General features: G+C 37.2%; 1 protein-coding gene across 1 annotated transcript in view; it reads right to left on the minus strand.

Annotated features, from left to right (window-relative positions):
• The window catches only part of LOC105033579 (endoribonuclease Dicer homolog 3b), a 60,959-nt gene that overhangs the window by 32,424 nt on the left and 4,606 nt on the right, over positions 1 to 23,929 (minus strand). The window contains 7 exon segments of the mRNA XM_010908443.4: positions 2 to 107; positions 12,825 to 12,960; positions 19,407 to 19,559; positions 19,634 to 19,765; positions 19,902 to 19,966; positions 22,499 to 22,568; positions 22,706 to 22,840. Of these exon segments, the coding sequence (XP_010906745.2) occupies positions 2 to 107; positions 12,825 to 12,960; positions 19,407 to 19,559; positions 19,634 to 19,765; positions 19,902 to 19,966; positions 22,499 to 22,568; positions 22,706 to 22,840 (797 nt within the window).

Below are 23,929 nucleotides of genomic sequence, written 5' to 3' on the forward strand. Positions count from 1 at the left end.
CTCAAATGATTGACAAATATGAACCAGTTTATCCAACTTAGGAGATACAAGTCCCATTTTAGTTCCCTCGATATAGTTGCTTTCTGTTTTTGTAAGCTTTTCATAGTCTGAGAGAGATTCCACAAACATGAGTAAAAGTACACATAACAAAATTACCAAAATTATAACAAGCGAACTCTATTTAATGTACTGTACTCTGGATCATTTACATATATTTTTCACCATGTAATCCTATGAAGGACTTTCTACTTGAGTAGGCAAAAAATGGAATTTGAGAATCTGCAAAACACATCAAAAAAACACTAGACTGAACATGAATATCAATTAAAGCTCTACCAAGTAAATATACAAGAAGCATACAACTGTGGTGTCTAATGATAACCGGTACAGTATAAATTCTTTCCTTATTTGGGTATTTTCATATAGTTGAGCTGATTTAAGAGTATTTAAATCCAATCATATGCAAAGAGTTCTTTTCTTTCAGTTTGGGGTGTTTCAATAAGATTGCCACCAATACAATGATGGATAAAAGCATGTTGAGTAGAAATCCATTTCCCTTACCATACATCACAGGTATATTATTTTAAATAAACATAAGCATTATATTGCTTTTGGCAGATAGATTAGATATTTCTGAGATTGAAATGAAATCAAATGATTATTTAGACCTTTTCTAGGTAATCTCCTTGGAGGTTATCCTTCAATTATCCAACACACAGCTGGATGGACCAACAAAACAAGAGCAAGAAAACATCATTAGGGGTGATAGAAAGTGTCATGCCCCAACCCGAAATCACATGTCAAGGGCCATGGTAATCACCACATACTCATTAGGAACTCTATCCATAAGCATGTAAGGCAGCTCATCATGATATCATAAATAAATTGTGAAATGAATTCAAATAATTAATGTTCAAATTTTATTTAAATAACTAAATCAAAACTCAATGTCAATAAATCACAACTAAATGTTTCACAAAATCAACAATATTATAAAATCTTGCATCAATTTTGATAATCTCTAATCTAATAAAAAAAATATATGATAAATTCCATCTCTAGCCGCACTGCCATAACAAAACCTTGAATCAAGCTAATTTTTCAAATCTACAAAAAAAAAAAAAAAATCGAATAGTGAGCTAGATAGCCCAACAAATAATGAACACCTTAACTAAATAAATTAGGCAAACAATTCTATATTAATTTACCAAAATAACATGATGAATGCATCGATTCAAAAATTTAGATCCAAATGTACCATATTATCAAATTATCATATATGGAAATCCAATTTATCACAAAGATAATTTTTGTTCATAATCTCAAATTCTTCAATTATCAAGTTTATCTTATCAACCATGAGCTATGACCATATTTTGCCTGTGGTAGGGTCATGATATCGCGTATCATCTTATGGTGAGCTACATGTCATATTGCACTTGCAGTAAAGTCCTTAACAACTGTGAATCTGCTGACGGCATGAAATTGTCTATCGACCCAAACCGGTCGATATACCCCATATCGAGATAGACCGGCGGAAAACCAGGATGGTTTAGCCGGAGAAAGCAGTATATCGAAGGAGGGAGAGGGAGAAGGAGAGAGAGGAACAGAGAGAGAGGAGAGAAAGAGCAAACTCCATGGGAGGCCGGTGGTGGCCCGCTGTGGCCATCGAAGAGCCGTAGAAGCCTCCGTGGCTTGACTATCACCCGATAGGGCTTTTAAACGAGCGAGAGAGAGAGGAGGGGGAAGTGATATACCAAAGGGAGGCACAGTCAGTGAAGGGGCCATTGGAGTTTGTCGGGTGGCCGCCATGGCCACCGGACGGCGAAATCACACGGACGGAGCTTCCACCACGGAACAGGGATGACAGCCCCTGTTCCTTCATCATGTTTTTTAAAAAAGACGAATAGTGAAGCCGACAATTGATTTACCAACTTCACTTTTTGAATTTTTTTAAAAAAAATCAAAAATAGTGAAGCCGGCAATGGGTTTGCTAGCTTTACACTTTTCAGATTTTTTAAAAAAAATATCTGTGAAATAGGAGCATCTGTTTCACGCCCATGGCACCGCACGCATGGAGTGTGCCAACCGACGGCCAATCGGAGGCTATCCAACAATCTCTTCGATGACTTTTCCTCCCTCTTTTTCTTTTCCCTCTCTCTATTTCTCTCTTTTCCTCATCCCAGTTTGCCTCCTTCGCCTATGTCAGTTCACGCCGGTCCGATCTGATACGGATCCGTACCACCGACCGGCCAGCACGGATTTTGATACTGAGTCCACAAATCTTTTATGATGATATGTCATGTATATGCCTGCGGCATATTGCATATCTGCTTGCAACATAAACCCTCAAGCAGTGTTCACCAAATCGGGCGATTCAGAGCATTCCGAGCTGTACCAACGACAAACCAAGATAGTTTGGCCAAGCAAATCGGAATACCAAAGGTGGGAGAGGGAAAAAAAGGAAAAGAGGGAAAGAAAGAGAGAGAGGAGAGAAAGAGGGGACGACACAGTCGGAGGCCCGCAGTAGCCCACTGAGGCCACCAAAGGGTCGTGAAGGCCTCTGTGGCTCGATGTCGTCAAATAGGATATTTAATCGAGAGAAAAAGAGAGAGGAAAGAATGATAGTACCAGAGAGAGGTGCATCCAATAGAGATGCTGCTAAAGAGAGCCGGGTGGCCACCGTGACCACCGAATGGTGGAAAGCATGCGAGTGGAGCCACGACCATGGAACAAAAGCGACCGCCCCTATTCAGTCATCACATTTTTTTTAAAACAATAATGAATAGTGAAGCCGGCAAATCTATTGCCAGCTTCACTATTTGAGAATTTTTTTAAAAAAAATCTTAGAAACAGAAAAGCCAACAATGGTTAAAAAATTTTGAAAAACAAAGACAATCGTCACTGTTTCACACCCACGATACTGCAGGCTGCGATTGCGCCATCGGGTGGCCTCTCTGATGGCTTCTCCTCTCTCCTTTCTTTCCCTCCCCCCTCTCTTTATCTCTTTCTCTCTCGATTGAGAATTAGCAGAGGAAGCAGAAGCTTTGGCAGCCCTTCGAGCGTGCCCGTGGCCCACCTGTGGCCATCGCCTGCATCTCCTCTGGCCACCCTCTCCCTCCCTCCTTCTGCCCTCCTCTCTTTTCCTCCTCCCCAATTTCCTTCTCCTCTATGTCAGTTCATGCTGATCCTACCCGGCATGGGTCTCGATTCCGCCTTTCTTGCCCTCAAGACTAATCAAATACCAACATATTAACCTCTATTAGTGGGATCCTTAATATAGCCAAACTGAAAATTCAAATCATCACGTAATTTTTTTAATTCTTAGTTCGACAAAAATATAAGTAATCATGGGTTATCAAAATCAATCAAATCAGGTCAATCATTATAATCATGCATCATCACGATATTTCAAAAATAAGATATTTTCAATAATCAAATACTTTTCATCATATTCATAAATCATGAATTAGTATTGTTAGAAAATATAGTATGTAATATGGTTATAACCATATTAGGTTATAACCATATATTGTTAGAGAAAATTCAGTATGTAATATGGTTATAACATATTAGGTTATAACTATATATTGTTAGAAAAAATTCAATATGTAATATGGTTATAACCATATTAAGTTATAACCATATATACGAGGATCTTATCATGTTGAATAGATATCCAAATATATTGTATCTAAGTACCTATAAAAGTCCTTTAGAGGCTAGATGAAATAAACAATTGATTTTTCTCTACTCTGTTCTGAACATGGTATCAGAGCCAAACCCTAATCAAGCCGTAGCCTCCCATCTCTCTTGGTGATCTTCAACCTTCTCTGCTGCCGCACGGTCCCCCTCTCTCCTCTTGGTTTCTCTTGGGGGTTGTTCGCTCAACCTCCTTGTGCTGTTCGGCCTCTCTCTTGATGACGCTTAGGCGTCCGCCTCTCCTGCTGCTGTTTGATCTCTTCTTTCTGCTGCTGCTGCTGCTGCTCAATCTCTCCTACTACTGCTGTTGTTCAGCCTACCTTACTGCAGATCTATTCTTCCTTGTGCCACTTGTGCTGTTTGGTCTCTTCCTTGCAGCTGCTTGGCCTCCTGGAGCTGATCAGCCTATTTTTTTGATAGATCCTCTAGATTTGCTCTTTGACCTCTACCTCGAATGATCTGAAAACCACCTCTCTTGGTACTGGTGTCAAATTTAATGGTGCCAATTATGTTCTTTGGTTTCAGATATTTCGCTACATGGTAGGATCCCATGGGAAGCTCCATCATCTAGATAAAGAACCTATTGATAGTGCTGATTTAGTGAAATTCTGCAAATAGCAAGAGACTGATTATACTGTTCTTATCTGGATGTTAAACAGTCTAGAGCCTCATATTGCTAACACTGTGATGTTTCTATCCACAGCAAAAGAGATGTGAGATTTCTTGAGAATGACCTACTTTCAAGAGAAGAATGTCTCAAAGATCTACTCTCTGCTCAGATATCTTTTCTTTGCAGCAGAAGGATCTCTCAATTCAGGAGTACTACAGCATTCTTCAAGGAAAGAGGACTGAGCTTGTGCAGTATCATCTTCTCATTGCTGATGTTTCTGTTCTTCAACAACAGCATAAGGAGTTCTATGTAGCGAAGTTTCTTTCTTGGCTTAATTCCTCACTCTCATGTTCGAGCTCAACTCATGGCTGATGATAGTATTCCCATCTTGAGCAATACTATGAGTCATGTTCTATGTGTTACTAAGTTATAGCCCACATCTCCTCCATCTATGGAGAACACTGCTCTTGCTGTTGGTGCTCGTAACGATCGAGGGGGTTGTGGAGGTCATGGATGTGGACGCAATTTTTTTCCACCATGTCCATATTATGGATGCTTGAATCATCCTACTGAGCATTGTTGGCAGAAATTTGGAAAGCCTTCTGCCCCTCGTCTTGCTAGTGTTGCATCTTCTACAACTTCATCTGACGTTGGTGCCTCTCCTGCCGCTGATGACCCTATTCTGATTTCACGGGCTGACTATGAGCGATTTCTCCAGTCCACCAGTGCCTCCATATCTTCAGCTCCATCTGTTGTGTCTTCAACTCCACCTATTGTGTCTTCAACTCTTGGGATGGCTATTGCAGTCACTCCTGGTATGTCTTGGTTATTAAATTCAAGTGCTTCTTTTTATGTCATAGATAACAGAGGTTTTTTTTTTTTACATACACTCAATTATCTCATATGCTATCTATCACTATGGTGGATGGCACTTCAATTCGTATTCTTGGATGCGGTACTGTGAGGATTTCTCCTACACTCATTCTTATAGATGTCCTATATGCTCCTAAATATCATTTGAATTTGTTATCTTTGGATGCCTTGTTAAATCCTTAAACTACTCGGTTACGTTTTACCCTTCTCATTGTATGTTTCAGGATCTCAGCACAAGAAAGACGATTGGTGGCGGTGTTAAACTGGATGGAGTTTACTTCCTTGCTGGTACTACATCTCCTGCTTGTGCCATGTTGTCTTCTTCCAGTTCACCTTATCAGTGGCATTGTCATCTTGGTCATCTATCTACAGAAGTCCTGAAGAATCTTGGTCTTCTTCCTAAGTCTTGGGGTAGTTTTGAATGTGAAGCTTGCGAGTTAGGAAAACATCACAGTATCCTTTCTTTCTTCCATTAATAAGCATTGTTCTTCTCCTTTTATGTTAATCCATTCGAATATCTAGGGTCCGAGTCCTGTCCTGACTCGATTAGGTTTCAAATATTATGTGATTTTTGTCGATGACTACACTAAGATGATCTGGTTGTATCTCTTCAAAAGTCGGTCTGAAGTTTTTTTAGATTTCAAAACTTTTATAATGAAATAAAAACTCAATTTTTCACTTCTATCAAAATTCTTCACACTAATAATGCCTCTGAATACTTGCAATCCAGTTTTGTAGATTTTTGTACTTCTTATAGTATAATACATCAGACCTCGTGTCCTTGCACCTCTCAGAAAAATGGACTAGCTGAAAGAAAATATAGACATATTTTAGATGTAGCGTGGGTTCTTATATTTCATATGCAGATACCTAAACCTTATTGGAGTGATGCCATTCTTATAGTATGTTATCTTATGAATAGGACTTCATCAAGTATGTTAGATGGAAAATCTCCATTTTTCATTCTCTATCCCTCTGAGGAACCTTTCTCTCTCACCCCATAAGTATTTAGATGTCTGTGTTTTGTTCGTCTCTTTGGACCTGGCAGAGATAAGTTGCCTCCTCGATCTATTCGGTGTACCTTTCTAAGATATTCTCGCACTCAGAAAAGATACCGATGTTACGATCCTCTTTCTAAATGACACTTTGTCTCTGCTGATGTCTCCTTCTTTGAAACCACTCCATTCTTTTCCATCTCTTCCGAGTCATCTGGTGTTCCTCTACCGCCTATTGCTCCTCCCAAAACTTCCATAGCTCCACCTTCTAGTACTTCTACTCTATCTTTGCAGGTTTATAGTCATCGTAGAAAAAGAGATCCTCCATCTTTACCACCACCATGTCATCTCCATTTGAGATTCCTGCTGGCCATCTTTCAAGTTCAGAATTGCCTATTGCATTACGAAAGGATAAAAGATCTAATACTTTACACCCAATATCTGCCTCTATGACCTTTAATTATCTTCTATCTTTTTTTCGATCTTTTATTTGATCTCTGTCTTCCATATCTATTCCCAGGATCTACCAGGAGGCTCAATCTGATCCCAGATGGAGACAGGCCATGGATGAAGAGATGGCTGCTCTAGTCAATCGTGGCACTTAGGAGTTAGTTTCACCACCATCCGATGTTTATCCTATTGCATGTCGATGGATCTTTATAATCAAGTACCAGCTTGATGGCACCATGGAGCATTTTAAGCAAGGTTCGCCGTCTCGATACCGACGGCCGTTTCGGTCGATCGATGGTATGGTTCAGTATGATTCCGTACCATACCGTCTGAACTGACAGCAAACCGATGAAGGCATCAGACCCGAATCGAGAGAAGAAAGAGAGAGAAATAGAGAGAGGAAGAAAGAAGAGGGAGGGGAAGGACGGGGCGCGGCCGCCAGACAGCCTCCAACTGGCCGTCGTGGCCGCGGGATGGTGCAGTCCACGCACACGGCACCGCAGGCGTGAAACAGGGGTGACAATTTTTTTAAAAAATCAAAACTTAGGTGAAGCTGGCAAATTAGACGATTTTTTTTAAAAATCGAAACTTAGGTGAAGCTGGCAAATAATTTGCCAGCTTCATTGATTTTAACTTTTTTAAAAAATCTTTTAAACAGTGAAGCCAGCAAATGGTTTGCCGGCTTCACTATTGATCTTCATTTTTAAAAAAGAGGATCGCGTGAACAGGGACGACAGTCCCTGTTCTGCGACCACGATACCATCTGCGCCGCTTCTACCACCCCCTCCTTCGGCCTCGACGAAGCCCGCATCCGTGACTGTGACGCCGCCTACTCCCATATCCAATGATCTCCCCGTTCTGTCTCTCTCCTTCTCACTCATTTCAAAGCCCTATCAGGCGAATCGATAAGCTGCGGATGCTTTCGCGGCCCTCCGATGGCCGCAGTGAGCCACCGCCGGCCTCTAGCGGCTCCCGCCTCCCTCCCTCTCCTCTCTCTCTCTTTCTCACTTTCCCTCTCTTTCCATCCCTCCTCCGTCGGTATACTGTTTGAACCGACTGAACTATGCCGGTTCCCCGTCGGTCCGGCTCGATACAGGGTGTACCGACCGGTTCGGCATGGTACAATATTTCATGATTTTAAGGCTCGTCTTGTCGTTGAAGGATACATTCAAATCTATGGTATTGATTAGTTTGAGACCTTTTTCCCAGTTGCTCGCCTCAACTCAGTTCGCATTCTATTCTCCATTGCAATTAATCAGGACTAGAAACTACACCAAATGGATATAAGTAATGCTTTTTTATCTGGAGATTTATCCGAGGTTATTTATATGGAGCAACCTCCGAATTATGTTGCTCAGGGGGAGAAAGTTTGCAAGCTAAATAAAGCTATCTATGGCCTCAAGCAGAGTCCAATGGGCCTGATTTGATAAATTTTGCTAGGTGGTTAACAAAATTGGACTTCGTTGTAGCAAGGTTGATCACTTAATTTTTGTGAAGCAAACATCTTTTGGATTGATTGTTCTTGCTGTGTATGTAAATGATATTCTTCTGACAGGTAGTGAGTATGATGAGGTTGTTCGGGTCAAAGAACACTTAGAGAATTATTTTGTCATCAAAAATTTGAGCAAACCTCGATATTTCCTGGAAATTGAAGTGGCATATGAGTCGCAAGGAGTGTTTCTTTCTCAAAGAAAATATGCCACTGATTTATTGATGCAGACAGGCTTACTTGGTTGTATACCAAGTTCTACTCCTATTGATTCTCAGTTACCATCAGAGATTGATGATTCAGGAGATGATTTTGAGGATGTCACTTGGTACCATGACTAGTGGGGAAGCTTATCTATTTGACAGTCACAAGACCTGACCTCTCCTTCGCAATGGGGGTAGTGAGTCGTATATGCAGAAACCTAAAATTTGTCATTCGAATGCTGTGTTAAAGATCTTGCATTATATTAAGAGAGCCCTAGAAAAAGGTCTATTGTATAAAAGAAATGGACATTTACAAATTGAAGCCTATTCCGATGCTGACTATGCTGGCTCGGTGAGTGATGGGAGATCCACATCAAGTTTTTGCATCTTTGTTGGAGGAAATCTTGTCAAATGGAAAAGTAAAAAACAAAAGTAGTGGCCCGTTCAAGTGCTAAGGCTCAGTATAGAGCAATGGCTCACACAGCTTGTGAGATGATGTGGATCAATTCCTTATTAAGAGAACTTGGCGTTTCTTATTCTAAACCTATGGTGATGCATTATGACAATCAGTCTGCTATATACATTGCAAACAATCCTATCTTTCATGAACAAACTAAACATATTGAGGTCGACTGTCATTTCGTTCGAGATGCTGTTCTATCAAGAAAGATTGTTACTCCCCACACAATGTCAGAGGATCAACTGGCTGATATCTTTACTAAGGCTCTTGGGCCTACTCGTTTTTCTTCCTCATGTACCAAGCTAGGAATGTTTGATATATATAGTCCAACTTAAGGAGAAGTGTTAAAAAATATAGTATGTAATATGGTTATAACCATATTAAGTTATAACCATAAATTGTTAGAGAAAATTCAGTATGTAATATGGTTATAACATATTAGGTTATAACCATATATTGTTGGAGAAAATTCAGTATGTAATATGGTTATAACCATATTAGGTTATAACCATAAATATGAGGATCTTACCATGTTTAATAGATGTCCAAATACATTGTATCTAAGTACCTAATATGGTTATAACCATAGATACAAGGATCTTACCATGTTTAATAGATGTCCAAATACATTGTATCTAAGAACCTATAAAAGCCCTTTAGAGGCTAGATGAAATAGACAATTGATTTTTCTCTACTCTATTCTGAACAAGTACAATTCAAAAATTTACTAATTTAATAATTTATAAATTGCCAATAAATCTAGAAAAAATAAAACATTACTTACCTCACAAGCAAAACTAGACTATAAATCCAATTAATCCTGAAAATTCTTCTATGAGCTTGATATTTAAAAATCATATTTCAATTAAAATTTTATCATGATTATTTTAAAAATAAAAATTCTAAAATCTAGTATCCCCATAAAGCTGGCCAAATTGTAGTGCCCGAGATTCCGATTAGCTGATTAAGGTCATCTGATTGATCAATCATAAATCAGGAGTCATACTAAGATATGACAACTCTATAAAAATTATTAATGGTGAGATCTAGTGGTGCCTAGCTTAATTAGTGTAGGGACCAATATGCCGCCCAATGACCAAGGTTTAGATCCTTTTCACCAAGGTTGATCAAAGTTACTAAGGAGATAACCATTTTCTAAGATCCAAAAACCCTAATAGAAGGAGAGAAAATAAGAGAGAAAGAAGAGAGAAGGTAAAGAAAGAAATGTAGAGAGAGAAAGTACAGAGAGAAGGTAGAGAATAGGAAGAAACAACTTTTCTTCCTTCCCCTTTTCTTTTTTTTGTTTTTCTTTTTTTTTTTTTTTTTCTCTCTTCTTCTTCGTTTTGGCGAAACAGGGAATTCCATTTGAATCCCCCTATTCCCCAACACAGCAAGAACTCTCACCGAAAAAAATATGGCTGAGGATGCGGCCCATCGCAACACAGTCGAAGGTCTTGCTCCGATGATCAACAACGATGAACAGCACCGGAATCAAGGGAAACATGGGAGAAGAAATAGGGGATTCAAAGATCCAATTTTTTAAGAAAATTTTGGCAAAAATTGACTGAAATCCGAGCTTTATGAACCAAGAGGACTTGGGAGGAAGATTTTTTGAGAGATCTCACCATATCTCAGGTGGTGTTTGGCCTCAATTTCGCCGAGCACAATGATGATTGTCCAGAAACAAGAAGGGAAATAGAGGGAGAAAGATGAAGAGAGGAGGGATCTCATCGATGGATGACTATGGAAGGGAGGGGATCTCATCTTATATAAGGAAGCCCTATAATCCAACAAACGAATTTCCCTGGGAGAAGAAGACTTTCAACGGGAGTCTTCTTCCTCCATTTCCTTCTTTGTTTCTTTTTTTCTTTTTTTTTTGGTGCTTTAAAAGTCATGCAGCCCCTTTGGGCCACGATTTGCAATTGGGCTTGGTCAAGTGGACCGGGCCCAAGTTATTTCGGGCTAGGCTATTATAGAAAGAATTATGCATCTTAAAATTGATCTCTTCTCCTATATGATGGTTGTGCTACTAATAAGTGTCTTCGTAATATTAATGTTGAGAAAATATTAATAAAAGAAAGATTCTTTGGAGCATGCATATGAGAAAATATTTGTGTTTATAATTTTTTTAGACTTTTAAGTCACCTATTAGCTCATAATTTTCTCTTCTCTAAGATAGCAAGTTCTCGAGAATTTCTCAAAAACATGTGCACCTTCCCCACTTTGTCTACTTCTCGTTCCCAAAAGGTCGCCAATGCAAGAAGGCTAATTGGAGAGAAGTTTAAAGATCCCATTTTCCTAGCTTTTCCTATGAGAACTGTAATGGAAGCTGAAGTGAACCTAAATATTTCCTAATATCATTGTTTAAGTTAATCTGTCATTGTTGATGCAATTCATTTTGATTTTCTTATGTCATCCTTTAAGTTAGTCTGTCATCGAGCCCTTCTCGGACCTTGCAATGTTGGGAGCCTCATGCACTAGGCCACCCTTTCAAATTGAAGTTTAAAGGAAGTCTGTCATTGTTGACACTACTGATTTTTTATTTTTCAAATTCCAGATCAGAGGCCATCATAATAAATAACGAATGATAGAAACCCATTCTTTATTTGAACTAAGGTTCACATGCTCCTTCTTTCAAACTTTGTCTCATCTTTAAATTCTTATTTTCAGCTATCATATGCCAACTCTTTAGCACGGAGGAATTATAGTATCCAGTCATAAATCAATTGCCTATTCATCCATTTGTTTTGTTTTTGACCATTATTATGCTAAAGGTTTTATTCACTCAGCAATCTGTCACTGTAATGAATAATATATGGATTAGTGTTTCTTTTAATTAAAAAAGGAATAGCATGGACTTGCCTGTCCCCATTATATGTTTTATACATTTTCATTTACAAATTTTAATGATAATTTAAATGCATAAAACTGAAAATAAACAATTGCCACTAAAATTAATTTTTAGTTATAAAAGATAATAGCTATTTGGTGCTGAACCTATTATATAGCATAACAGAAAAAATTTTTATTTTATGACTAGTTATTTAGTGGATCAAAAACTATTGTAAATATTCTCCTTATGAAAAAATTTTATGGATGTTTATGAATGGCTCGGGAAAACAAATTTACATTGCATGCATTGGCAAATTCTTCCTTTTAAACAAATAGCTATAATATGACCATCACAAATTGGTGGTTAACGTTCTCCTACTTCAAGTAAAATGCAGGTTCCGTCACTATATGAGATGATATCCACAATTTCCTGCCATATTACACAATTTCCCTTTTGTTATATTATTAATCAATTTGTGGCATTTGAACACTTGCCCTTAAAGTTTCATCCTCCAACTCCGACCATTTGCAGAATTCCAAGACAAGGCCCATCATGGGTGAGCTTAATACCTCATAACTAGAATAACCCAGGTAGTTTGACCGATCCTTGGCTTCACTTTTTATCTACAGCCTTCATGCCATTTTCTAATAAAATATAAAACTAATTAAATATTTGAGATCAGTGTGACTAAAAAACTTCAGCAAATACCCACCTTTTGCAAAACATTCTATTTTCCACCGCTCAATGATAAATTATAAATATAATAGTTGAAAATACAATGCTCTAATATTATTTTTCATGCATCAGAAGATTCAAGGCATTGGTATAGAGAGCTTAAATATGGAAGAAGGTTTGGAATGAGAGAGGATGAGCTTAGGACACCTAGATGGAAGATGTATAAAATGATATGGACTCAAATGACTGAGAATGTAATATATGAGAAAGTTGTGATTAAAGAAGAATAAATGGGCTGTGAACTACATGTTTTAATGAGGTAATGATTATGATTATGATTATGATTATGATTTATGTAGTGCATAATGTATAGGCAAACTCTAACAACATATCAATACTTTACAGTTAATGGAACAAAAATAAAGCAGGAAAGCGGCATTCAAAATTAGAATACAAGTATTATTTAACAAAAATAGCAGACTTTTACTGAATCAGTATCTGGATAATCGTACAATTGAGAGCAAAAAGTCATACCATGCGGTAATATCTTCTCTATTGTGTGCAAGACTTCCTCTAGAAAAGAAATATGTAAGTCAGAACTTTCTTTAGAAAATTTATTCTCTCCAACAGCAGATAGAAGATGAACATTTTCTATACACACTTTTGCTGCCTGCAAAACAAATCAGATATTTGTCCAAAAAAATTGGGTGAAATAACAAGAAAAGAAAATGTACTTGACAATATAATGTATTATGTACCAATCTGAAAAAATAAGAAAAAACCTGAAATAAAAGACTGAAAGCAGAAGATGTCATTGAAAAACAAAACAAATGAAGCATACTAGAAAACAACGTCAAAGAAAAAAAATCATTGAAAAAATAATTGGTACAGTTAAGTACTTGCCTAAATCTCATAATTACTTGATATCCTAGTATTAGCGTGCAGAAATTGGAAAAGAGGGACAGTCTAAAATCTAAATGCCCTAACTTTAACTAGCTATCATATTTCCAAGTTTTTAAAAAGACCACCCACAATCTGTGGCTGTCACTCAACAAAATCCATGAAGTTTTTATAATCAGGCTTATGCAATCTGATTCAATTTTCGGAAGGCAAAATCCTGTCATATGACACTCGATAACTAAGTATAAGCTATCAAGTTATGTAGGGTGCATGTTGGGTTGAAATCAGTCTGTGCGAGTTTGCTTTCGTCCAGAACATCTGATGATGTGACCTCAACAATCAATATGTTCCCAACTCTAGAGCTGCTTAGGTCAAAATGCATCCCTTGACTTTCAAAACTGCATTTGTCTAGCTTCTGGCATCTACAGGCAGAATTGAACTGTCAGAACAATTCTGATGGTGAATCCTGTTATATGACACTTTTGATAACTAAGTATGAGCTGTCACATTAGATCATAAATTGCGTCAAAGTCACTCTGATGCAAGCTTGCTTTCATCTAAAACATCTGATTGTGCCAACTCTAGAGCCTAAGTAGTCTAGGAGTCTATTGTTGATATTACTCTCTTCAAGGCATGATTGGAGCAAAATTTTGGTTGAGATTATATGATTTTAAGTGTCCATTAGTTTTTTTAGTCCATATTGGAGATGCATGCCTGCTACCTATCGTAGAGGCAAATTATTGACAAATGCTGACATAAATTAGTCACAAGGACAATGAAAGTTAACCAGTCAAAATGTAGCCACTTAATTAAAATTCCTCGGTTCTACAGAGAACTAGAGCTCAATGGGTTTGAAGGGGATAGCAGCAGATTGCAGTGATTTAAAGAAGTCTTCTGCTTTTTCTCTTTCTTGTTAGTGTTTTGGTCTTTTTTAGTAGTTTAGATTTAAATTCAAGGCTTAGTTGGACACTCATAGAATATCGTCTTTTCATACCCTTATCCACATTCTTTTCAAAAGTTCTTATACGAGAAGGAATAGAAAGTTACTGCTTGGCTTCCCTCCCAATCTCCTGGGTAAGTTTGAGTATAAGCTCTTTTCAATAGTCAACTTTGACCAAAGTCACCAAACCATGGATCAAAAAGGCCAATTGGCATGGTTGATGGCAAGATATGTCTCATGCCAAGGCCTTATTGACAAAGATCCAAGATCATGTCATGAAGCATTGGAGAGCCGTGGGACTCGGAAACTTCTATTAAATGTAGCTTCAATTGCCAATTTGCTGTATTTTCCTTTTATTTTTGGTTTTGTTTAGTTTTCAGTGGGTATTATTGAATCAATGATGGAAATAAAAAGATCTCAAATTTTGAGACTTGATGGATTTAGTTGCTATAGTAGTCCCATTCATGTGGTACTTGATGGGTCTCCTCACTCATCAAATATCTGAAATCTTTCGCCTCGTCTCTCTTACTACTACAGTTTTGATGTCACGCCCCCGACCCGAGATTGTGAATCGAGGGTCATGGCAACCGCCGCATACTCATAGAAAACTCTTCCTATAAGCATGCAAGGCATCTTATCATGCTATCTTAAAACAACAGCGGAATAATTAGACAATAATTTAAATCCAAAATATAACGACCTAAATTTTTTCTTTAATGTCTCAATAAATTCAACAATGATTCATAGTCCTTACATCAAATGCAATAAGATTTTCAACCGAAAATAAAAGTCTAGAGATTCTGCTTCTGATCACTCTTCCATTCATATCTTGTATCATCTTAATTCCTCAACATCTGTAAAAACAGTAAAATAAGAGGTAATGAGCTAGACAGCTCAGTAAGCAATGATCACTTCTCAACAGATTTCATCAGGCATATAAGTAAATAATCATTTATAGAAAATAAGCATATAGAGTTCATCAATTCAAAATCAATTTCAATTATGCAATATAATTCATGCCAAATTCATTTCTTTTTCGAAAATTCAAGTTTCTTTCGAGATTTCAATTTCTTTCGTTCTTAAATTCTTTTCGTCAACCATGAGCTATGACCACATTTTCCCTGTGGCAGGGTCATAATACCGCGTATCTGCTTGCGGTAAACTGTGAATCATCTGGCAGCCATGTCCTTTGGAACCGCTGGTCTCTCTGGCGGTTTGTCGCTGGTCTCTCTGGCGACATGTCGCTGGTCTCGCTGGCGACATAAACCCTTAGGACAATCAATTGCCAACGTATATGCCCCCATTGGCAGGGTCCTTTACATAGTCAAGTTGTCAATTCATCATATTTCTTATATCATAATTCTTCATAAATCATATTTTATATTCTAATTTCGATAATAAAATATATAATCATGTAGTATCGAAATCAATTAATATAATGCATCATGAAATCAATATGTTCAAACATGCTTCATCATAACATTTCAAATAAGATATTTTCATAACAAAATACCATTCATCCAATTCATGCATCGTTTCACAAATCATGTCAGAAAAATACATTATAATTTACCGATAAATCTAGAAAAAGTGAAACATTACTTACCTCAAACGTATTCCAATAAATCCACATAATTCTATAAATTTTCTTCCAAAATTCTGTTCGTAGATCATATCACGATATCCCATGATCAAACATCCACAATCCTATACAGAATCAATTTCAATAATTAGAAAGAATACGAGTACCATATTTCAACGGTTTAGATTGGATCCGATCATCTAATTTTATCTAATCAAAATCTAATTAGGACCTAAACGATCCAAAGTTTGACTATCAGATCAAATCGGATTCGAAGTGATAGGACCGAGGTTTCTTCATCGATTTCATAAAACCAAGTGGAGAGAGAAAATCAGAGAAGAGAGAATTCATGAGGTACAATTCGAATTGATCAGGTGACACAATCCAACATTACGATTGGTCCAATATCTCAATTGATGAAATCAACATGATCAAATCAAGTCATGGCTAGATCGAAATCATGGATAATCAAATCTAAAGATTCATGTTCTGATCAAGGTGGGTGCCAGTACGCTGTCTGACAATCATGGATCAGGGTTCTTCATTAGAATCAGATCAGGACTATTGAAAGAATTTTCTCATTGATAAATCGATCAAGAGAGAGAAATCGATCGAGAGAGAGAAATGACTTTAGAGAGAAAAAATTCTAGAGAGAGAAAATTCTAGAGAGAGAAAACTCATCTTGAATTCTTCAGACAATATGATTCAACAAATTCTGATCGATCAGATCAAATCATGCTAAAATTATCATGTGGACAATTCAATAAAATCATGAGAAATAAAATCTAAAAATACCTGATCTGATCAAAGTGGATGTCGGTGTACCGTCCGACGATCACAGATCAAAAAATCCATCACGAGGATTATTTAAATTCATCATCATTCTTCTCAAAATTCTAAAAATCTTAGGAGAGAGAAATAATCTAGAGAGAGGATTCTAGAGAGAGAAAGTAGAGAGAGAAAATCCAATTCTAGAGAGAGAAAATACTAGTTCAGACTGAAGAGAGAGGAAAGAGAGAGAAACTCTCCTTCTCATATTTTATTATTTATATCATTATTTATTAATTAATTTAATGATTTTTCTTTTCTTTTCTTTTCTCTCTTCTCTTTTTTTTTCTTTTTTTCTTCTTCACGGAAGAGAGAGGAGAAAATCCTATTTATTATTATTATATTATTATCATTTTATTTTTCTTCTTTCTTCTTCTTTTTTTTTCCTTTTCCTTTTCCTTTTTCTTTTCTTTTTCTTCTTTTTCTTTTCTTTTCCTTCTTCTTCTTCTTTTTCTTTTCTTCTTCCCGTGGACTTGTTTTGAGCTGAAACAGGGGACCTTGAGGTCCCCTCGTTGGGTGGCCGGCCGGCGGCGCAGCCGGCGTGGGGCGGCCGTCGGCAGGAGGGGGTGACTCGCCGATAAGAAGAGGGCCAAACCGATGGTCGGCGGTGACCACCGGCGATGGCAAAACGGCAAAAAAAGAAAATTCTTCCGCAACAAAATCCGGCGACTCCGGTCGCCGGCGAGCGTGCACATCGGCACGGGAAGGAAGGGGGAGAAGAGAGGAAGAGGAGGAGGCTTACCTCCGTCGCCGGCGAAGCTTTTCCGGCGAGAAATTGGACGGCACAGCGACAGGTCTCCATGAAGAATTTCCGGCGATTGCCGCCGTTTTGCCCCGGGATTTCTCGATGAGAGGAGAGAGGAGGGTTCTCCTCCTTAAATAGAGCCGGAGGAAACTTGTTTCCGACTCCGATTAGGAGCCGGTGAACGGAGGAAGAAGACTCCCTTCGGGAGTTCTTCTCCTCTGTTTTCCTTCCTTTTTTTTTTTTTGTTTTGGGCTTTGGATTCGTTGCTTGGGCCGGGCCTCACATTTGATCTCTCAATCTCTCTCTTCAGTATAAAGGGTCAGCAACAAAGAAGGTACCATAGTTTGCTGTACCACCAAGTATGAGGCATACTGTACCATACCGGCATCATATTCGTACACCGTACTGTCCTATACCGATACTATCATACCATGTTCCGACATTATAATAGGATTTTACCAGTATGAGGTCCAGTACCGAGATGGCAAACCTTGGAAGGTACTCATATTACACCTCTTCATCTCCTCCTATCTCGTTCATCAAGGCATCTTCACCCTACCATTCTCTTCTTATTAAGATTTGATGTTTAGTTTTTCTATGTTTCTTTTATTGTTAGAATACCACATAAAATCATATTTTTTTTCCTGACATCAATTGATGCTCTATCAATTGATAATATTTTTTAACTCCTGTTCTTCTCTTCCAAGACCAAAAGCTCTATTCTTTCTTTTTTTACCTTTCATGTTCAAATGAATGTAAATGAGACTACTGGCATTTGAAAACTTAAGACTATTTGTATTAGATTTCTGCATTTTCAGCCACTGCAAGCTGATGCCTTGCCATTTTCAATTTATTTTAAGTCGATACTGAACAAAATGACTCCTTGTTCTTTTTTTTTTAATGTGTGTCTAAAGAAAGCTTAAAGATGGGTGATATTAGCAGTGACAAAAGAAGAAGACTAGTGAAGTATTAGAAGAGCTACTTTGATGTGTTGGAACTCTGCTGCTCCACTAAATAATGAGCTCCCACATGTCCCAACTCTGTCCCAACTCTTTCATAAAGTCTTCTGGTGTAAGCACAGTAACGATCCCATCAAGTATCATAGATATCTTTCTGATAATCTTAGTCAGAAAAGTTAACAAATCCACACAATATAAAAGCACTAACAAAGTTGCATGGTTTGTGAGAGTAACAAATCCAGGCAATATAAAAGCACTAACAAAGTTGCATGGTTTGTGAGAGCAGAGTGCACAGTGTGAAAAGCATGAAGAAGAATCTCCTTAAGGTGCCTGAGAGAACCTTGATGCGATCTTTAAAAAGATGTTTCTGGATCTTCATTTATCATTTGATGCACTGCAGTAAGCCTAGTTATGCTTATATGGTTTGGTCTAAATGGAATACACCAAATTTCAAAAGTACTGCAAGGAATCTATCCAATGGTTAATATTAGATAAGACTACTGTTTATCTTATTCTCGAAGGAGAATGCATTATACATGTCTCTAGCTGGATTGAAATACCATCTAGTTTTCTTCCATGAACCGGTATGTCATAAAATCTAAATTAATGGATATAGAATTAAAATACAATTCCAATGTTTCTGAATGTAAAGTGCACTCAGATTGTCCTTTACTGGAAGTTCTTGGAATTTATAACTAAGATGAGAAAAACTGCTGGTCTTCTGCACATATATCCATCCCCTGAATAACCTAGTAAATTAATAGGCACACGAAACCACATGCTTACTTCCCTTTACACTATAAGCTGGCTTCTTTATTGGTGAGAAAAACTGAGACATAGAAAACTGAATGGTTAATGAGCTTTTCTTAGCATTTTGCGAGCTGATTTAAGTCTATCTCGACTTTAATGAGGAAAGGCATCTTGTATGCATCATCACAACAGCTCATAACATGAAACCTTGTTTCCTATACCAGATGTAGAAATTACAGATCCTTGTACATCATTACACAGGCAAGTTTGTGACAAAAGTTAGCAGATAAATCTGGCAAAAGATCTAGTTCAACAATCAAATATGATACTTAGGCATGCATAATAAAGTACCACTTGCTGAATACATAACATGTCTAATTCACTAGATCACTGAGATTTGATAATGAATTACCTCAGCTGCACAAATAAGCCCAAGCTCATCTAGACAATACAAAATCTTCCCATGATGTCTTGACAAGCTCTTTCTTGATGCCATTAGTATATCATTAGTGTCTTTAAATTGATAGGATGCTGATTCTTGCAAACCAACCAGTGAAGCATCAACCTGTTCAGCACACAAATTTTATTCAAAACAACCTTAGAATATAAATTATAATTTCCAGAACAAGATGAATTTACCTTCTCCCTTAAAGCTTCTAACTTAGTTTTCAAATCTTCAGAGTTAAAGTTGGTGGCATCATAATATATATTAATCATTTTAGCTGAAGGAGCAAATGCTTCAACTGCAGCTCTATCCTTGACAATATAAACCTGAAAAAATACCAATTTATCGGTGTATCTTCATTTTATTATACAATGCAATGAAGACAAACTTGTTCAGATAAAATAATAGCAATTTCAATGTTTTCAGAGGTAGCCTAATAGATATCCGGTGATAGAATATAACCTTAGAATCTAAGATGCTTTCAAGCTCAGATATTTGCTCTTCACAACCTTTGGATGATAAAACCCCTGTTTAAATGAGATATGTCTGACAATGAGAAATAACAAGCCAAAGCAATCCATGCAATTGGACTTGCAAAAATAAAAAATTGTAAGATATTAGTCATACAGATCATAAGGTAGCCCAAACTTGTCCAAATTGATATGATTCTTATTTTCAGAGCACATGCAAGTCATATTGACACTTAAAATGAGCCAAAATTGAGACTATAGTCCAAAGAGAAGGGGAAAAAGCATGTAAAAACATTGTGCAATAATCCAGCAGGATGAAAGTTATTAAGGGAATTCTTTTCTGAAATAACTAGCAAATGAAAATGTTTTCAGAGAACACCAGCAAGGCAGCTGTAAGTTTCAAAATCAAGATGTCAATTCTAAGCACATTTATGGATCAACAAAAGCGAAGTCTTCAGTTAATATTGTGGATCAATGATCAACCGGAGCTTGGCAATCCTAGAAACTAGAGGAGCAAGAGTTTAGATACAAAAACATTTCTGGTAAGGGAAAAACCAGAATAACATAAATGTGCAAATAAGCAAGGATTCAGGTCCCGAAGAGATGTCCCGCGGGATACTATGAGGGGATACCATCCCATGTGTCAGGACAGGACCATCCCGCCAATGTCCCAGCACCACAATTGGGACATCTTGGGACATCCCCTGTCTCAAGTGTTAGGATAGGGTGGGACAGCGGCGATCACAGTAGCAATTATAAAGCACAAAACATCAAAGAAGATGCAACATGCAATTGTCTGCAATATGTCTAGCAACATTCTCCCATCAAGAACACAAAGATAGAAGTTGTTTCTACCATACGACTTAATAAGAAGTTTGAATATGTATTGTAGCCCTAACTGAAGATATCACAAGGAGTTCCTACAGATAGCATAGTGCTAAAAGACTGCAGGAGCACTCAATTAAACAGGCCTAATCTGCACATGTAGAACCAGATTTTTGCCAATATGGGAATTTTCTGGTTACAATTTTTGGTGCATGTTGATATACACTAGATCTTCTAGTGAAATCTTTATCTAGTACGTCTTATTTCTTCCTTGTGTGACCACATTTTCAAGATTTTGTTCTAATCAGATAATGATTTGCCTCCCTACATTGTCCTCAAAGTTTTATCCACAAACACATCAGAACCTTTTCCATGGTACTTTCTGGCTCGCATGTTGGGATTTGGCAGAAGTGTTTGAATGTTTGGGCCATCAGTTTGGAATAACATGGGTCAGCTTGCTCACACATGTGCCACTGCCAGGCCTTGTTGTCAAAGCATCGTCAAATTCCAGTGATCAAAATGACCATCAAAATCCAACAAAACTTTGGGGCTTTTGACAAATATCTAAAAGGTTAATACTTAATAAGGAGTACAACATGATTCAGTTTGGTTCCTTGAATATCTGATTTTGTCTTGTTGTTTTAAGATTGATCAGAAGTGCCAAAATTCATGGAAATTGAAATTGTTTCTTCATCAACCCCACAGTCAGGTCATTTCCCTATACCATTTCCTTCTTTCACATCGCACTCACAAGCTTTTTTGCTGCTGACTCATGACTTTCATCCCATCCATTGTCAGGCACAACCAACTCTACAAATGGAACAGACAAACTCACCAAATCCAATTTTATCTTCCATTTTCTTCTTTATAACAGCAACATATGTGCCCAATGCCAGCACCGGCCTGGCATAATATGCAGCCAGCATGGAGAGGCAATTAAATTAGAATAAAAAGATTTACTCAAGTAAATTTATAAGTATGATGATTGTTTGATTAGAAAATGTGGATTAATATTATGGAGCATGATTGAGAAGCAAAACAGATTTCTGTTTATCAGGAGCTCTTCACAAGAAATTGCTTTTATAACCTTCCCAGTCTAGTGTACAACTGATGATGCTGAACAGGCTTGTACATATGTGTTGATTGAGAAGACAAAGCAAATATAATATCCACATACAGAAATAATTCCAATGAGAGAGGTCACAAACTTATCTTGCTTTTTTTAATTTATCTATCATGTATGTAATTTTAATTCGTCAGTCTCTGAAATGTATTAGATCATCTTACCTCTGCAGGCTTTTTATTTTTCTTGAATAGACATTTAAATTCATCATTGTCTTACCATGACAACTTAAAAATGTTGATAATTACACAAGGTCTCGAGAATATCAGTGACCTATCAAGCCCACCAAATGGTCATTGTGAAGTTAAAGAAGTCATATTATAATGAATAATAATCACTAGCCAATACTGCACCACACAAAGAACTGATGATGCAGTACAAAATAATAAAAAGCACATTGACTGCAATAAGAATTAAGTACTCTGTGGAAACAATTATGCCTTATAGAAATAATCTTTCTGTAATGTGTCTTGTCTATACCTCGAGATATATTGAGTTATTAGCAATTTTATCCATGTAAAGACAAGTAGTCATCATGGCGAATTAATCATCAAACAAAACTGAAGCATTAACTAATTTTAAAGCTCCAAAAATGAACTCCAAGATCCAAAATAAGCTGCCATTCCTATATAGTATCTTGCCTTTCCTTACTACAGGAGATGCACTCATTCCAAAAATGGCTGGCTTGCATCCAGACTTGTGGTAAAATTCCTATATCAAAATTAGCATGAAAATAGTTGATCAAATACTGAAAACAAACTAAATCATACAGAAGAAGAATGACAATGAACGTTACACCATATATTTATATTAAGTTTATCACTTAATAAGATTTACTTTTTATGCACCTTCATTATTTTGGCATATGGATGATTTCCAGTTGCACGATGGCACTCATCAAAAATTATCAAGTGTACCATGTCTAGAGTCAGGAAAGCATGCTTTAAAGCATCCAATAAAATCTGGGGAGTCATAATCACAATCTGTAGAATGGAAGCTGTCAATAATTCTTAATATAAACACAAGTTCAAGGGAAAGATTGAAGATGCAGTAGATGGTATCTTTTTGAACAGTTAACCAAACAAACATGCTGGAATAAAAGAAAAGAATTCTCAGGTTAGTTTGTAAAAAATGTAGTTTAACTTAAAGCAAATTAATAGACTGGTAGTTGAATTTAATGCGCATGCAACACAAATCATCCTGATCTTTGGCCCCATCCCCTCAACCAAAAAAATGAATAATGAAAATTAAGCTACAGAAATGAAGAAATGGGGCAAATCTTCTTGGCGGTTATCATGAAAAATGTAAAAGTTGACTGTTCATAATAATCCATCAATTTGAACAGCTATGTCAAGTCAACAGATATCAATTAACTACAGCATGGCTTGAAATGTTATCTGAGCAAATTAATGGAAAAACATTGCCTCCCATGCACTCTCCCAACACTCCAGAGCAAAGGTAGTGGTAGCTTTGATCCACAAGAACACATGCTTGAACAACATACAGACAACAATTTAATTCTAGTGTTGAGCAAGGCTTAAGAAGAACCAGTTCAATGGCCTTAGAATGAGAATGAAGTAACAAAAATAGTGGTAGCATAAGCTACTCTATGGAGAGAGAGAAAACAACTAGTAGAGATTGAACAATAAGCTTCCTATGGGTAATGTCTACTTGCTAGATTTCCTAGAAGTATGTTTCAGCAAATGATTCATCCTTGATCCATAATCACTTAGAGGTATGAAATGTGTTGGATGAGTTAGAGTTATAGTTTGCCATACTGGTGATCATCACCGCATACCGGGCATATTGTACTGTACTAGTACTGAACTGAGACTTGGTGCCAGGGATGTACCAAGTCTCAGTACACCAAACAAATCCTTATGCCGGGCATACCAACACTGCACCAACATGGTACTGATATAGGGTCAGATACAGATGGCAAACTTTGCTTAGGGATAACACAATTGCATGGAAGCAATGGAAGTTTGTATCTTGGCTTGAATAATTAGCCCCAACTGAGGCAAGATAGCTCTAAGTAATCAGATTTGCTTTGTGAGAGTAGCAGATCAGCT

Source organism: Elaeis guineensis, chromosome 4 (assembly GCF_000442705.2).
Source record: "Elaeis guineensis isolate ETL-2024a chromosome 4, EG11, whole genome shotgun sequence".
Lineage (NCBI taxonomy): Eukaryota > Viridiplantae > Streptophyta > Magnoliopsida > Arecales > Arecaceae > Elaeis > Elaeis guineensis.